The sequence below is a fragment of the Manacus candei genome, unplaced genomic scaffold (assembly GCF_025592945.1).
Source record: "Manacus candei isolate 608988 ecotype Guabito, Panama unplaced genomic scaffold, ASM2559294v1 h1tg000109l, whole genome shotgun sequence".
Lineage (NCBI taxonomy): Eukaryota > Metazoa > Chordata > Aves > Passeriformes > Pipridae > Manacus > Manacus candei.
This window is the reverse complement of record NW_026138157.1, coordinates 3,921,149-3,938,339: the sequence shown is the minus strand read 5'-3', so window position 1 is coordinate 3,938,339 and position 17,191 is coordinate 3,921,149. Positions and strand designations below refer to the sequence as shown.

Genomic DNA, 17,191 nt, shown 5'->3' with positions numbered 1-17,191 from the left:
GATGTAATCAGGACTTGAGCATCTACTTAGCATCATGCAGGTTCTCACATGTCCTCCCCAAACAAGAATTCTCTCCTGGCTGACTCCCATGAGAAGTGACAGAAAATACAGCATAAGCTCTATCATCTGTACTGAAGCTTCAACTCCTCACTCCTTTCTTTTTTTCCCTTCCCATCCCTCAATTTCAAAGAACCAGGAAAGACAAGATTTGGAGATCAAGTCAAATGTCCAATTTATTTTTATAACTTGAAACTGGAACAAACGTTGTTTTGAACGAGCGTACAAATGAAATGGTAGACACATGCTGAACTCAACATTGTGACAATAAGGGGAAAAAAAAGAGGCCAAAAATCTTGTACAGAGAATAAAAGGAACAATAAATATTTCACTAAGCCATATTGAAATGACCTCCAGCCATCTCAACATTTTATCCATAATAAAAAAAAAAGTGCTCTCGTTTTTTAAACAGAGCACAAATACCAAGCAATAATAAATAGTTCCAAACTTGTAGTAAAAGACAAAACCTCCAAGTAAACAACAAAAGCTCATACAATAAGTAATAGAAAAAGGTAATAAAAATATTTTGCCTTGCCGGTACAAATGCAAACAACTTAAATCAACGTTACTTTGCTTTGCAGTTCTAAAATACAAAGAGCACCATAAAAATGAGTTTGCCTGTGATAAACAAAACCTTGGACTGTCTTTTACATAGGACTGGGATGAAATGCTGATTTTTTGACCCTTTCCTTAAAAATTGGTATTTTTCTTTCTAAAACCAGGTTCCCGGACCTGTCCTGCTGCCAAGGGAGTTGACCGGAGTTTTGCTCTGGACTGCAAAGGCAGCAGGACTAGAAACAATGAAAGTAATAAATTCAACCTCAAAAAAGTAATGAAAAACTACCTTAAGTGTGAAAAGAACTGTGGCAGCATTCTAGCTATGTCCATGTTATATTGTGCTTATGGCCTAGTAAACTACAGCTCTTCTAAGCTAGAAGATAAGGAGGGCCATTTCAGTATCACTACAGTCTGCAGAAACACAACCCTTGTGCTTTTGGGTGACTTACTGTTAGTTTCAGTGATCTAAGTCACAAAATTAGACAACTGCTGGTGTTTGCTATTCTGGATCATTAAAAACAACAGGGAGACTGGAGCTCCTAAGCAACTTACACTAAAATGAAAGGTGAAATTATTTCTTAAATTAATGAAATGTGGACTGAAAATGTGCAGTTAACTTCTGATCTTCATTGCATTGATACAAGTCCGAGATTCTTCTGAGTTCGGTGACATGACTCTGGATTTATGCGAAACTCCAGAGATCTGAATTTTCACCAAAAAGTGAAAATGTGCCTTTAAGGGACCACATTCCAACCTCTGTTATGTTGGAGTAATTCAGGACTAAGAGTTATGAATAATTCCTGATTTATATCAGTTTAATTGAGATCCAGAATTTCTCCAGAAGTCTTAAGGGTACATCATTCAAGTCTGGAAGGCATACATCTATCTGTTAGGTAGCTGGACCAAATTCTCCCTGTCACACCCATGCCTCTCCAATTGTTCCAGTGTTTCTGCACTAATGAAAGCAGCAGAAGAATTTGGCATGGCAAATTTTTTTTTTTCTTTTTGTTTTAAGTTTTACCACCGTTTCATGTGAGAGCACTGAGTATTTTCCCCTTCTCCCCTTCGCTGAAGCACTAGTGCCTCTTCTTCCACCTCTCTTTCCCCTCGACCCAAAAGGGAAAGAGTGTGAGAGAGAGAGAGAAAAAGGACTGCAAAGAAGAGAGAAATCAAAAGGTACAGGATTTCATCCCAATCCCTCAAACATTCAGAAATTTATGGAATGTACAATTAGAAGTGAACAGCAGCAAAGCAGCTAATAACATGGACTGGCAAGACCTGTACACGGAGTCGGTCCTGTTCTGACAGGGAAGAGGAGGGCTGTGCCTGGACTAATTTTTCTTCAACCCGATTACAGCTGTACCAACAGCAGACCATTTTATGTCAAAGTGGATGCAACAGCTCTCACTTTTTGCTATAAAAAGACTTTCTTCCAGAGGGTGGTGGCAGGGTGTGAGGAGCAGTGAGTGGGGGTTGGCCAGGAGAGGGAAGATGGATTGGACATCTTCTTGTTTGGAAGGAGGGGAAGAAATCTCCTCTCTCTCTCTCTCTCATATCTGCAGGGAAGCTGTGGGATGTCACCCCAGACACCTTTCCGGGAACAGAATTTCATTTCACACAAACAGGAAATAACCATCCAGCCTGGTTCAACCATACCTGGTAAAACCTTGATGCAAGGGGTCCAGGCAGCTTTGAAGTTATTTAGAGCCCTGTAGGAACAGCACTTTTTTGTAGGCCATTTCTGACAAAAAAAATATATATACAACTAAAATTATTCGTGAACAACAACAACAAAAAAATTTAAAATAAAAAAGCAATTATTTTGTTTTGTTTCTTTTACTGAAAGGTCGTCTAACAACCCCCTTTTTTCCTGTACAATAAGGACTTCACATACAAATTTTTTTTTATTTTTGCAATATTTTATCCTGCCAAATTAAAAAAATATATTATGGCAGCCTGTTTGTTTGTTTTTATTTTTATTTCCAAATTCACTAACAAAAAGGTACATTAAATCCCTTTAAAAGGACAAGCGTACAGTTAAAAAATTACAAGCTTCAGTAAAAATACAGCAAGTGCCTACATCATATGAATCAACCAATATCAATATCCATTCCAGAAGGGGAAGGAAGGGGGGCAAAGGGGAGAAAAAAAGAGAAAAATAGGTACAGGTCAGAAACGTGATTTTTTTTTTTTTTCTGCAAAGCAATAACAATATTAAGCACTTTTTTCTACATACTTTTTCTACGTGGTGTAGCAATCACCTTTTAATCCCCGAATACAAGATTCTATACATTTTTTGAAATAAAAATTCAACACCCAAGGCAGAAAAAAATTTACTAAAACTCAAGACTTTACAGTTACAGTGACAAGAACAAATTTATAGACCCACCATTTAAATTTTACTGCAACATTTTCAAGGAAAAAAGAAAATTTTTTTTTTCTTTCTGGTTTTGTAAAATGCCCAGGCATTCTCCATTATTACAAATACTGGTCCACTTTTACAGTAATCAAGAAATTTTAATATATATAATATATACTAAAACCCCGTCACCAAAAGAAAACAATATACACATGGCCATTATGGCATTTTTTTTTAATAACCTATTAAGCAAACTTTGAAAAAAAAAAAAGATTGCTCAAACACACATACACACAATTTCTTTTTTACCCTTGTATGTATTCAATACTGTAAACGTATTTTAAGACAGAGTGCACTAAATTTAACTTTTAAAAAAAAATTAGCCGTTGTTCCTGAATTGTTTTTTTTCATTCAATGATAGCAACTTGTAATTTGTGTCATTTGAGTTTTAATTCAGCAGTAAATCATTTCCATTCCATTTCCTAAGCAGCGTTGTCCTGAAAAAAAAAAAAAGCTGAGAATAATTCAGCTAATGTACGTCCGAAGTTGTGCTGGGTATACATCTTCATTTGATTGGGTCTTATGGCATTTTCATGTCCACTATCTTCAACCAGTAATTTTTTTAAGTAAATGTGGCTCTTTTTTTTTTTTTCTAAAGAATGTACTTTTCTTGTTTTACTTTTTTTTTAAAAGTCTTTCCATTTCACAAAAACATTTTGCATTTGTCTCAAGAGACTCAAATAGGAAGATCAGTTTTCAAGGCACTCACGTCAAATTGAATGGCAGTAGAAAAACTGTCCAATAAATTATTTTATTTATTTTTCTTTATAGTGCCAGTATTGTGAATGCCATGCTTAGCAACACTGACACTTAATCTCAGCTGTTCCCTTACAGTTTAACCCACCTTTGGGCCAAGTAGGATATGATGTAATTTCTTGTTGAGAAGCCATTTTTCTCTTAACCACAAACAAAAGCTTTAAAGTGCGGGTCAACATAATTAAAATCTCTAACCATAATTGTCTACTGTTTGCTAATATTAGTTCTAAAAGGCTTTAAAATATTTGGAATTTAAAAGTAGAACAGGTGCGTTTTCCTTTGCTTTACTTTTTGTCTGTTGTAATGCTTTTTTCTGAATACAATTCCATTCTGTTCCTAATTAAGTCAAGGGAAAAACTCTTACCGACTTCAGTAGGAGCAGAATCTTGCCAAGACAGGTAAATCAACCAGGATTTATTTTTCTCTTCCTTACAATAACATCACTGTACATCATATAATATTCCTACTCATAAACCAAATGCCTATGAGTTGAGGCTTTTCATTGAGAAAATCACACTTTTCCATCTTCTAACATTAAACCACAGCAAATACAGACTGAAGTAGATGTCCTGAATTCAAATTTTATGATTTTGTGGTTTAAAAAGAAAAAAAAAATTAAGAAAAAAGATGGCATTTGGCTCCTCTGAGGTTTGAAAATAATATTACAATGCTCTAAATGTTCATTTATTGTCTCTAGGAAGAGTCACAGGAGGGGAAGAGGGAGGGAAAAACACTGCAAAAAGTGACAAACTGGCACCCTTATGTTGCCATAGCTTTTAACAAGAAGAAACTATCAGATAGTAATGTACAATTAAGAATGTTTCTGGGTTTTGAATGTAGCTGCCTTCTGCACCTTTGTCTTTTTTGCTGTCATAGCTTTAGTGCTACAATCCATCTACAAAAGGCCTCTATCATCAGTGACATTGTCAGTGCTATGTATTTGATCCAATTTTGAAAGAAAGTGCTAATTTTAAAGATTGTTATCCGCTGTACAGTTTTGTTTTCCCTAATCCTCAAGGTTATTTAAAGAAGGGGAAAGAAAAATTTAAAAAAAGAAAGAAAGAAAGAAAGAAAAAAGAAAGAAAAAAAGATTTCGTTTCTCATGCTGGCTTCTTCACAAGAAATTACACACACTTAGCTTAAATTTCAACAAAGCAGCGGCCCAAAAATTATAATTTTAAAAGATATGTTTCTCCCCTACAATGCAAGTAATCTCAGGCTACGACTGGGTAAAATTAAAAAGGGATACCCAACAAAATTTTAAAAGAAATTTAAACAGAAAGAATAAAAAAAAGTACCTGCACATGCCAAAAAATTACAAAAACCCAATAAATACAGAAATTATTGCACAGTTAAAAGGCTCCACAATTTTTACTGCCTTAATCAACCCTCGGGTTTAATAGAACTTTGTAGACACAGGTTATATTTAAGTGCCAAAGTCTGGCACCTACCATAGTTATGCTAAGTTATGTTTACGGAGGCAAGTTAGGTCATCTTTTCTCAGTTGGCAATAGTTAAACTGTACAAATAAAATGTTACCTAGACCCCTGAAATTTAACCTAGTGGAGGTGGGGGCGGGGAGGGGCAGGAGGGAGGGGGGGGGGCCTTAGCTTCTTTCTGCCTGCTCAATTTTGACGTCATTTGTCAGCAAATGTTCTCCATGCCACTTTTTCATGTGTTTCTCCAGGGTGCTGTAAACACTGAAGGGCATCTGGCAAATGTCGCAGCGGTAGACCTCCTTCCCTATCTGGCCATGCGTTTTCATATGGCGCGTCAGCTTACTGCTCTGGGCACATGCATAGTTGCAGAGCTCGCATTTGTAAGGCCGCTCTCCAGTGTGGCTCCGACGGTGTACCGTCAAATTGCTGCAGTTCTTAAAGACCTTGCCACAGTACTCACATGTATCGCTCCTGCGCCCTTCCTTCGAGCTGGGTCGCCCGGGGCCGGGTCCGCTGATGTGGGGGGTGCTGCCTCCGCTCGCCGTTCCGCTGCGCCCTGAGAGCCCCCCGTCCAGCATGTCCCCCGGCGGAGTGGAGAAACGCAGGCTCCCATTCTCCGACGAGTGCTCGGAAGAGGTCGCGAAGGGGGATTGTCGGGAGTCTGTGAATCCGAGGAACGGATCCTTCATGAAGTGCCGCGATGCTGCATACCCTACCAGCCACTGGGAGTAAACGTTTTCGGAAGGTATTATCGTTGCTGGTGGCAAGTCCAAATCTTTCTCTACCTTTATTCTTTTAGAAGAATTGTTTAAACTGGGGCTCGTGATAGGTGTTGGCTTACGGGGGAACAAGTTTGGGAAGGGTTCACCCGGGCCAAAGTTTCTTCCATTGACCGCACCTTCCTCAGTGCGGTCCAGCTCTCCTACCACTGAGTCTTCATCGCCCGGATCTCTCTGACAGAGATCTCGAGGACACAAGTCTCGCTGATCAGAGGACCTTTTCATGAAGCTACTCCTCTTCTGTTTTTCAGCTAACATGTCGTTATATTGCTGAATGGCACCTAGACTTACATTCTCGATGACTTTTCCCAGGACGAGGGATTTCTCGTCTGGCAGCGACTTGGAGCCGTTTTCTCGGTTACGACTCAGCTCTGAGTCCATACTGAAGCTTGACTCTGGCCGGCTCTCATTTTCAAGTTCCTCTTCCTCCTCCTCCTCCTCTTCCTCTTCTTCATTGTCATGGCCCAGAGAAGGATCGCTCTCGTTCCTGAAATCTGCCTCACTGGATTTCAGTCCCTCTCCAGTGAGCTCACTTGTGCCTGGCTCAGGGGAACTAGTGGTGGACAGTCCATCATCTGACCTGCCTGTCATGGAGCCAGCTTTATGCATATGTGTTTTCATGTGGCGTTTTAGCTTGCTGGCCTGGGAGCAAGCATGGTCACAGAGCTGACACTTGTAGGGCTTTTCTCCTGTGTGACTGCGCCGGTGCACAATAAGGTTACTCTGGAATTTGAATGTTTTCCCACAAAATTCACAGGACTTGCTCTTGGCCTGAGGCTGGGGAGGCGTAGTGCTGCTGGGGGGCATGGGGGGCAGTGGCGGGGTGCTCAAAAAAGGTGATTTAGGACTTGGCTGGAAAGGATTCAGCAGGCGATGCATAGGGTTGGTGCGACTGGGTGAGACTGGCGGAGGGGTGGAACTGTTTCCTGCCAGCTCTCGAAGCCTTCTGGAGAAATCCATCGCTGGGGACTCAATTGCCATGGGGTTTAAACGCATAACTCTGTCAAAGGCACTGGGATGCTGGGCAACTAACCCCATTTCTTCGGCACTAAGGCGATGTGGATCCAGATGATGACGAGGCGGTGGGCTGAACAGCGGAGGTGTGTTTGGGAGCCGACCCTCACCAAAGCCAGGGTGTTCGCGCAAGATGGGTCCTGTCATCCGCAAAAGATTAAAAGGGTTGCTGTCTCCAAGAAAATTCATCAGCGGGGACTGTGCAACAGTCTCCGGTCCCAGAGGAGGAGGGATGGTGATGCGTGGAGTAAGGGAACTGTTTGAAGGGCTTGTTTCCAGGTAGATGCGGAATCCATGTGTGTTCTGGGCATGCTGAAGCAAGAACCAAGCGCTATTAAAAGGCTGCTTGCATGTTGTGCAAATATAGCTTGAAGGCTCATCTTTACCTATAAAAGAAAAAGCAGAAAGAACACTTAAAAAATAATACAGAGGAGAACATTTAAATACAGTTGGCATGCACTTTATTTTGCTAACACATTTCCTTCTTGGCATTTCTGAAAGGATTTAATTGCGACGTATTGACTGATATAAATTGTTGAACAGCACATTTACTCACCACACTTATTCACTTAACATGTATGACAAATATCACACGTACTCATTTCTGCTATATACATTTACATCCTCTAACTCGCAAATAAAACCTTCCTTCATGACGTGTAAGGATCCTAATCCTTTCATGTGTTTATTCCACAAAAAGAAATTTGTTTCAAGGGATTTATGACTACGTACGAAAACCAAGGAAAATGCAGCGTGGTAGGTTTTACAAGGCACCTGCAAGGAGCTTCAGTGTCATTTTCATTCTTTCATTTTATATACTTCATGCAGCAGTCCCCTGAGATCTTGCTGAATTTAATTTATACATGCTTCAGTCATGCCAGCACTTCCATTTTTAAAATACTATGTAGGTATTTAGCCACACAAGTCCTATTCAAGTCAACAGGGGTTTGGAAAACATACCCTTGCATAAACCACTTTGACATTCTTTTTGCCAAAACACCAAGAAGCCACTCAAATGAAACATCCGGTAATCAAAGCTGACAGCACAGTTGCAATTAACAGTAACAAATGTCGGGCCGTGCTTGAACTGGGTCCCAAAAATTTCTGAGCCTGAGCCTGCCCTCCAATGCAGAAACGCTCACCAGAGCCAAAAACATTGTTCTGTTTGCTTTTCTAGCCTCTTTGAACGGCTGCATAAAGGTGGAAAGCATTCCTTTAACCTTGATTCAGCTTTACATAAAGGACAGGTGTGGACAAGTCTGCACCACAGTCATAATTTTGCTAGCTAGAAAATTCCAGTCCTGGGCACAATATAAACTGTGTCCTATCTTCAAAAAGCACTTTTCTCCCACTCCCCTCCTTTCTTCAATGTCTCTGCAAGACTCTGATAAATTCATAAATATGTGTCAACTTGAAATTCACGGTCCAGGATTTGTTTTGTTATTTGTTATTAAATGAGGGGAAGGTTTCCTGAAAAAACAACTGCACATTTTGGAAAACCTAAAATTAATTTCTTGCTTGTTTGTTTGGTTGTTTATGAAAGCACATATTTTGGCTAGTGATGGCCCCACTGCACCTAAAGGCACTAAACTTCCTGATAGTTCAGAACCTGAACCAAGCTTCCTGCCTGACCCATGACGGTGCAAGGACCCAAGCAATGCCTGATCCAGCCGCTCCACAGGTGCTCAGATCCAAAGCTGAACTATACAGACCCTTTTCTAGACAGGGAGGTTGCCATTCACAAAAGCCTGATGCATGAGCTTGAAAATGAAAGAGTTTATAAGGTGAGCAGAACCGCATTATCGAAACTACCTTGTAAAGGGGAATGACTCATAGCAGACAAAGAAAAAAAACTCGGGCACATCAGGAGAAGTGGGATTGCTGCTGACTGAATTCCCCTCTTCTGGCTGTTGCAGGAACAGCTGCTGCTAACAAAACCTACAAAACCTTAGACAAGGAGGCTAGAAGATTATCTACCTACCTATCAGCCTGTCAGTTTATCTAATCTTATCACCCGACATACATCCATAACAGCATAAAGGAAAAAGTATGTATCAGATTGAGACTTATTTACAAAGGTAGGTGATAAACGTGATGCAACTCCTCATGCTTCTGTTGATTTAGTAAGGCTATTGCTGTGGACAGCAGCTTCAAATCTCGATTTCAGGGAAGCCACCTCTTCACAGCCAAGAAAAAATGTATACAATACGACGGGCATTTGTGCCTGGCTGACATGGCCCCTGTGCCCCAGCCCCGCATGCTGTGTCTGTACGAGACAGATGCAGTTGCTTTGATTAATCTCTAACAATCGCTGTTCGAAAAAAACACAAGTTTGAGAACTGCACTCGGCTTGGAAAAAGTGCCCATAACTGCTATTGACATTAATGAAAGCCACATACAAACATGGAAAGGAACTGATACATTATCCCTTAAAAATCTACTCAGCACTGAGGCAGTTAGGAAGTTTTATGTCAGCTTTGCAGCCAAAGGAACAGTAAATGCCCCCATTATTACTTCAAATATTTAAATTTCTGTTTCTTACAGAAATATGATGAAAATGTCTAGACCTTTAACTTTTCTTGCACAGCAACATGTGTAGTATAAAAAGTGACAGAAATCACTGAAGCAGACTAAAGTATATAACATACTCTGTCAAAAGCTTTTTTAAACAATATGTTTTACCTCAGCTCACCCTGGAATAGATTTTAATAAAGCCCCTTCCAAAGTGTGATCTAATAGCAAATGAAGTGCAGCATCTTACAAGGTCATATATCTTCAAATTAAAGAGTGCTCTGCACCCTTCACCTTCACTTTATCCACTCTAATTAATCGATTTATTACCCACAGCTGTTCGATTATTTAATTTTTAAAGTCACAGCATGCATTCTTTTTTGTTGTGGAGCTTTTTTTCTTTAAAAAAATAAAGTGTGTGAGTGTCTGTGTGTGTGCATGCATTCTCTTTGCTTAGCTCAAGAACTGACAGGAGGAAGAAAGCAGCTGTGTATTAGACGACAACAACAGCAACACATTTACTTGAGCAAAGGCACATACGTAAGAAGAAAAATTCCTGAGCAGGCTGAGGATCAAGGCCAATCTAAAACTGAAATGGCTGATTAAAAAAATTACCCTCAAAATGGCAGCTGGCTGGATGCTTGCTATTACATGTTACATGGAATTAAGATGTTTTAGTTTGTTTTGTTCTCCAAAATTTCACCTCCATGAAATTCAAGAGAGGAAAGTAAATCCCTTCCTTTTTAGTTTTCTTTCAAACAGCAAATTAGTGCTATTAGTGATCTAAGATTGACAAGCTAGCAATCATAAGTCTTCTCTTCCTTTCTGTTGTTTAGCTTTTATGCTCCTTAAGACTCCTCTTCAGGAGACCCCAACACAACAAAATTGACTGCAGGCTATCTGGCTATCAGTCTCTGACTGCTTCATGAGTGTTTGTGTGTACATGCCTGCATATATAGATACATTTTATTTTTTAAAAACTTTCACAACCCTCAAAGACTGTCCCCAGACTCCTTGTTTAAAAATAAATAAATAAATAAATAAATAAATGAAATGTTAATTTCCTTACTATCACTTCATGGTTTTCTTGCCTAAAAGTTGCCCTGAGCAGTGTAGATGCTCACTTTTAAGAACAGAACAATGTCAGAAATCTTTGAAGATCCACTCCAAACATTTTTATATTCAAAAACTTGTTAAATATTTTAAACATGCCCAGAAAGAGCCACATATTGCTCAAGAATGATCCTTATATTTAATAATGCAGTGCACCTATACTATAAAACTCTTTGTTATAAGGCTACTTTTGATATATGACTATCTTAATCCCTTGCCACCTGCACTGAAGTCTGTCTAAATACCTTCTTTATGACAACTAGCTATATAGTCTTTGCCATATGCAGTCTTTATCACTTTAGCATGTGCTTGACTTTGAGCATGTGAGTAATCAACATCAGTGAAACTTAAGCATAGGCTGAAGTGCACTGTTGGATAGTGATGAAATTATTCATGTGCTTAGAGTTAAACACAAGCCAAGACTTCATTATTACTGTTCGATGAATTGCACGTGGTTTCAATGCTACAGTCTGTAACAAGGCACAAATTTCAGGGCTGATAGTTCAAGTATAATTCTTTATCTTTACAGTAGTTGGTAGATATGGTGTATCTACCACACAGACATGAGACATCCAGGTCACAACTCCTGAGCAACCAATTGTAGTTTCACAGTTGCAGTAAAGCCAAACAAACACTACCACACTACCACATTCAGACAATGATAGAGAGGTTTGTAGGTCTGAATCCTACTGAGACACAGGTGTATAGATTTAGAAAAACTGTTTCAAAGGTTAGGAAGGATTGTGAAATTAAAGAATGAGAGGACTAGGATAAACCTTAAGGTTTGGCTTGTCCAGTTCCTGACCCAAGGGATCATAGAATCATAGAATGGTATGGCTTGGAAGAAACCTTAAAGATCATCTTGTTCCAACTCCCCTGCCATAGGCAGGGACACCTTCTACTAGACCAGGTTGCTCAAAGCCCCATCCAGCCTTATCTAGAACACTTCCAGGGATAGGGCATTCACAACTCCTCTGGGTAACTTGTTTCAATGCCTCATTACCCTCACAGTAAAGAATTTTTTCCTAATATCTAACCTATACTTACTCTCTTTCAGTTTGAACCCATTTCCTCCTAACCCGTCACTAAGCTCCGTTTCTATGCATCTGTTCATATCTATGGAAGATGCTCCACTATCCCACTTCAGAGGTCATCAAATGGAGATTCTACAGTCTTTCCAAAGTCTACCTCATTCCTTCTCTCCTTTATAATCATGAAGGTTCCCCAAGTGCCTAATCTTTCTTCCTGCAATTTAAGATCATAATATATTGTCCTGCCTAGATGCACATGCAAAACATAGGAAACAATTTAGTCGGCTCCTCACATACAGACATCATCCAACCCAGGGATTTGCAGTTGAACTACTTCATGTCTTTTAGCATCTCCTTCTCCCATTTTGATTTGGAAATGTTGAGTGAGAGAGAATTCACTTTGTTTTGGAGTAGTCGGTGGCCATGGTTGGCTATTTTCAGTATTAAAAAACCCCTTCTCTTATTTCCAGTTGAAATTGCCGAGTTCAACTCTCAACCATTAGATCATATAATATTTTTATCTGGGAAATTAAAAATCTCTCTAGTATCTTCTCCTAAAGCAGGTAATTATAAACTATGAACTTATTGAACACTCTTGCCTTTTCTGCATATTATGACAAAAGATGGTCTTTTCCAGAAATATTAAAATGTGTTCCCTCCATTACTGCATGACAGATTATGTTCCATTCAAAATGTCAAAGCAATAATGAGCTTTTTTTCTCTTTCATGAATAGCACAAAACAAAGCTAAATTCAGACACTGCCTCTCAGATTCTGCCCTTAGAGGGGGTAGTGAGAAAAGACAGGTCAGTTTGCCCTCCCCAGAACAAGAGTAGCCTGCGTTTGCGGGCATCCACCCTACTGCACCAGGCAGCCTGAATCCCCGACTTATCTGTCCTCTGCAGTCTGACTTGTATCATTTAGTGATACACAGATCTTCCTCGCCCAGTTGGTACATGACTTTCTATATACCCTGAATGCTGAGAGTCTTTGCCCTGGAGATAAAAATTTCCCTCAAAATATCCTCAGTTATTCTGGATACCATCAAACAATAATCAGTGTGAGATAAGAACTGTTGAGAATTCATTATTTTCTGCTGAGCTACAGTGACATCCAGTGCCTTATGAATCCTCCCCTCAGCATGCCTGAATAATTCCATTAGCTGTAACAGAGAATGAACTCCCCCTCTTTTTAATCACCCACCCATAACCCCTGCCAGGACTGTGGTGAGGACCTGCAGTCAGGTCCATATAACCACGGCCGTTCCTTACCTCTAGCAAGACTTTCCAGATAATATTTCTTGTTCCCTTTTACAAAGTTACAACAGTAGCAATAAAAACGTTAAGGAATTTTAATGCTGGTTTACTGCACCTTTAGAAGTTCAGAAAAAGTAGAAACTTGCAAGCTTTAAAGAAAGGACACCTTTTATTGTAGCACTCAGGAACAGACATGTATCAGGTTCCTACAATCTTTCAGCCAATATTATTCTCTTCTCCACCACTTGATTTTTAATGAATATTTAAATAATTGCTCCTTGTTATTATGATGGTTACTCTAATAATACCAATAAAGGTAGCATGGATGCTCCATAAAAAACACACCTTTAATTGAATTATTATTAAATTAAAATGCCATAATTGAGAACACGAGTTTACAAGTCTTCTTATAAGACCAACTGACATTAAAGAGAAGGGCATTAAATACTGGAAAGATTTAGTGTTGCATAGTGGAAAAAAAAGTGTATCGTTATATGTAGTTTGACAGATCACCCAGACAAGGGCCAAATGTTTCACAGGTGTCTGCAGTGTGGATCTGCCGTGTGAACTATATCGGTTCATACTCGGTGCAAAAATATCTCAAATACAGGTATTTCTGCTGAAGAGGTTTTATAAGCCACATTATCACTTTAAATTATCCAAGTTAGCAAGAACATTTACTTGCATATGTTTATAATATAATAAACATGTGCTGAACACACACGATATTGAGAGTTTTACCCTTCCTGAACTCCCTGGGCTGTTTGGAAGTGCTGCTACCTCCATTTCAGAAGGACTGACAGTCTCAATAAAAAAGACAGAAATGTGAAACAGGGTCCAAGTCTGGATGTGGATCACCACTGCCAGTCCAATGACAGTCACTAGTTTTAAACACCAAACCCAAAGGAACCATATCTCTTTACACCTCTCTTCACCTTAATTTTGTTTTGATGGCAGCAAGCACTGAAGATAAAAAACAAGCACAACTCCTCTATCCATCCCCAGAGCTAATGCAGTGCATCCATCCCCACACTGCCTCATCTAAAGAAAGGGCTCAAGAGAGTCTTGCAGCACATCCTGCTAAGGGTGATGGGGACTATCACCAACAGTTCATAAAGTTAGCATCAACTGGTAGCTAAAGTTGGTGTTTTATGACTTAACAAGTCGCCTGCAGTCTCACAACCTATGCACCTCCAATTCTACACTCAGATAAACAGCTGTTGTCTCTTGTAAAGCTCAGCCAACCTGAAGTGCATCTCAGTCAAGAAGAGATGGAGATTTAGATGAAAGAATCCAACATGAGGGGTCACACAGCCTGTCATCATCTGGAAATGAGGAATCTCAGGATGAGGTCAGTGAATGAAAGAATGTGACAGGGAAACAAAAATTAAATATTTTTAAGAGGTAGATGGAAAAATAAGGGTGTCTGAAGGAAGAACTGAGAGATGTTACTTCTCAGTAACAGAATCCTGTTTCCTCCCATACAAGACCCTGTTCTCCTTTTCTACCTTGCCTCTTGATAGCCTATCTCTTCTAGTGCCATCATCAAATCACGACTTCATGCAATATTCTTCTCCCACACACTGCCTGTATGTTTTACAGTTTTTCCCATCCTTTTTCTACCTTGACTAGTGAGACTGCAAGCTCTCTACAGAGATTATACAAGAAGCTTTAGGCCAAGAGAACCTACACACCCAAGACCCTCTCATTCCCAGAACCGATTTTGATTAGCAATGCAAACATTTTTGAGAGCATTTTCTACCTGTTGGAAAATATCTACAGTAACACTCATTGGCACCGATATTAAAATATATTAATATTACACTACTATTAGCAATATACTACTAATTCTTTCTGTGCTAAAGCCAACTGTCAAACTCCAGTTTTGGTGGATTAAGTGCTGCCCCATTTTTTGGGAGACTATTTTATTTTCTGAAAGCATTTCAGCAGTGTTCCTTTTCTACTAGGCAGAACTGCAAATCATCTGTTTATCATTCTTGTAATAATAAATACCTGTTTTGTTGAATGAACTATTTTATTAAATGAGTGGAAAACCAAACAGATTAATTACCGATCACATGGCTGAGAAGTTAGACTGCCATGTTGTCTGTCTATAGCCAATCCTTTCAGAATTCCAAGAACAAAGAGCATAAATCCTTCAAAGTCTTAGAGATATCAACCTGATAAACCTCGCCAAACTCTGATTTGAATTACTCTGCTATGAATTCAAAGTAGCTGTGGCAGTCACCAATGCAGAATTTTTCCAGATAAACTATACCAGGTTGTCACTAACAAGGACCTTAACTAGACTTACATGAATATAGCAAGTTGTGACTTGTTCTTTTTTCATTAAACTTTCCCCAGAAGCATATTATATGTCCTCTCTGGCATTTACAGTTACAAAAAAGAAGGAGGCTGCAGGCAGACTACAGCCATGCATAACACAAACAGATGCTTCCTACTTCTTAATGGACACGGGCGACCTTTGGCTGAAGACGCAGTTCGTGTTCAATGGTCCCATTTTCTGTGAGACTTAATCATACCTCAGATCTGTACTGCCAGATTCACATAAATGGCCAAATGCACAGCTCAGTTTAATTTCTAGTGCATTATAAAATGGCAATATTATATTTTTAGGTATAAAATGTCAATAGGTATTTTGGGCAACTTCGTTCTGGATGTCCAATTTCTTGTTCCTTAAAAGAGCTTCTGGCTTCCTGGAAGTTCAGACTACAGAAGTATAAGAAATGCTTTTACTTAGTGCAAAAAAGGAAAGAAAATACATAGGAAAAGTTGGAACTCATGACACAGGGATTTTGACCTAGAAGCACTATTTCAATGGAAGATAAAAAACGTGTTTGTCATCTCTGAACACCTTCTCCTAATTGGTGTTAAATCTAAAATACAAAGGCAATTTATAAAGCAGGGAAAGGGAGAAGTGTGAAAAGTGAGGAGCAAACAGGAAAATCAATATTAAAAGATCAATAGTGAATGAGTTAACTTTTAAATCAGCCCTTTGTGATACAACAGTTTCAACTGACTCCACCTTTAGCATCTAAACAGCTTTGTGTCTTTTAGACAGTTTCTCTGAACCTAAGGCATCAGCTAGCAGACTGAAATGATGCTTTACAAACCTGGTGTATAAAATAGTGAAAACTATCAGAGAAAATGGGGAATGCAATACAGGGGTGAGATTAAAAGACCACAGGACTACCCATGGCTGGTGGCTTAATGTATAGGATCACATTTACAGCACTCATGAAAAACCGTTGTACTGCTAAAGGACATTTCTAGGCCTTTTCTTAGCATTAGGTATTCAAATGCATTTGAAATAATGTCAATCTTTTCTACAACATATGAAATATGCCAGCAGCTTCCCTTTAAATCGGTTTCCTGTAACCAGCTTTGTTTGAAAACTGGCAAGTGCTGGGATATTTTTTTTCCCACAGACTTTTCTAAGGTGCCATTTTTTCATCTTACAATCAAGAATTCTCAGTAATCTGAATAGGAACTAAAAGAAGGATACATAAAGAAAATTGTCCATGTCATATAATGGAAAAATAAAGAGTAAATTAGGAAACAATAAAAGAAGCCAAAGGGTGAAAACAAATTTTCCTGTCTTTTTTTCCTCAGGAGTACTTCAGTTTGTTTTACTGCAACTATTTCTTAGGATATTAGGTGCCTATTCATATTTAGTAAATGAAATAGCATTTTTGTTTTAATTCATTGCTTCTTTAACAAATGCTAACTCCCATCTCTGCTTCTTTAAATCCACAAAATCTCCATGTTCAACCCTAAGAAGTATTGTAAAGGCTGTAAATCTTGTTTTAATGGAATGTACATTTAGCTATGAGGAGATAATTGACGTTATGGAGGGCCTAGATGCTGAATTATATAGGTTATCTAATACAAAGGGGACTCATTACCGAAGCACTACAAACAAGTAGTAATATATGTATATTGTTCTGAGTGGCGTTATAGCAAAAGTGTTCAGGTCTGCGGGGATTTATAAAACACAAGAAAACAGCAGACATGCACTTGTAAATTTGTCTCATTTGTCTCTGAAGTTAAAGGTTATTCCCTTGATCTGAATTTGTAATAAAAACATGCTAGACTAAGGTTTGTAGAGAATGTTTGAATATGTAAATTGTGTATAATGATAGGCAATTATAGGGTAAAAACTGGACCTTATGAATGTTACAGAATTGCATGGAGCATCAAAGTATTTTCCTTCAGATGAAATATTTATCTTTTATGCA

The 17,191-nt window shown here is 38.9% G+C and overlaps 1 protein-coding gene across 4 annotated transcripts in view; it reads right to left on the bottom strand.

Annotated features, from left to right (window-relative positions):
* Nucleotides 1-215: 215 nt before the first annotated feature.
* BCL11B (BCL11 transcription factor B) overlaps nucleotides 216-17,191 on the bottom strand; it is a 97,098-nt gene continuing 80,122 nt past the window's right edge. For all 4 annotated transcript variants that reach the window (XM_051769464.1, XM_051769466.1, XM_051769465.1 and 1 more), the window contains one exon: nucleotides 216-7,408. In XM_051769464.1, coding sequence (XP_051625424.1) covers nucleotides 5,397-7,408 — 2,012 coding nt within the window. In that variant the 3' untranslated portion in view covers nucleotides 216-5,396. The remainder of the gene's footprint in view (nucleotides 7,409-17,191) is intronic.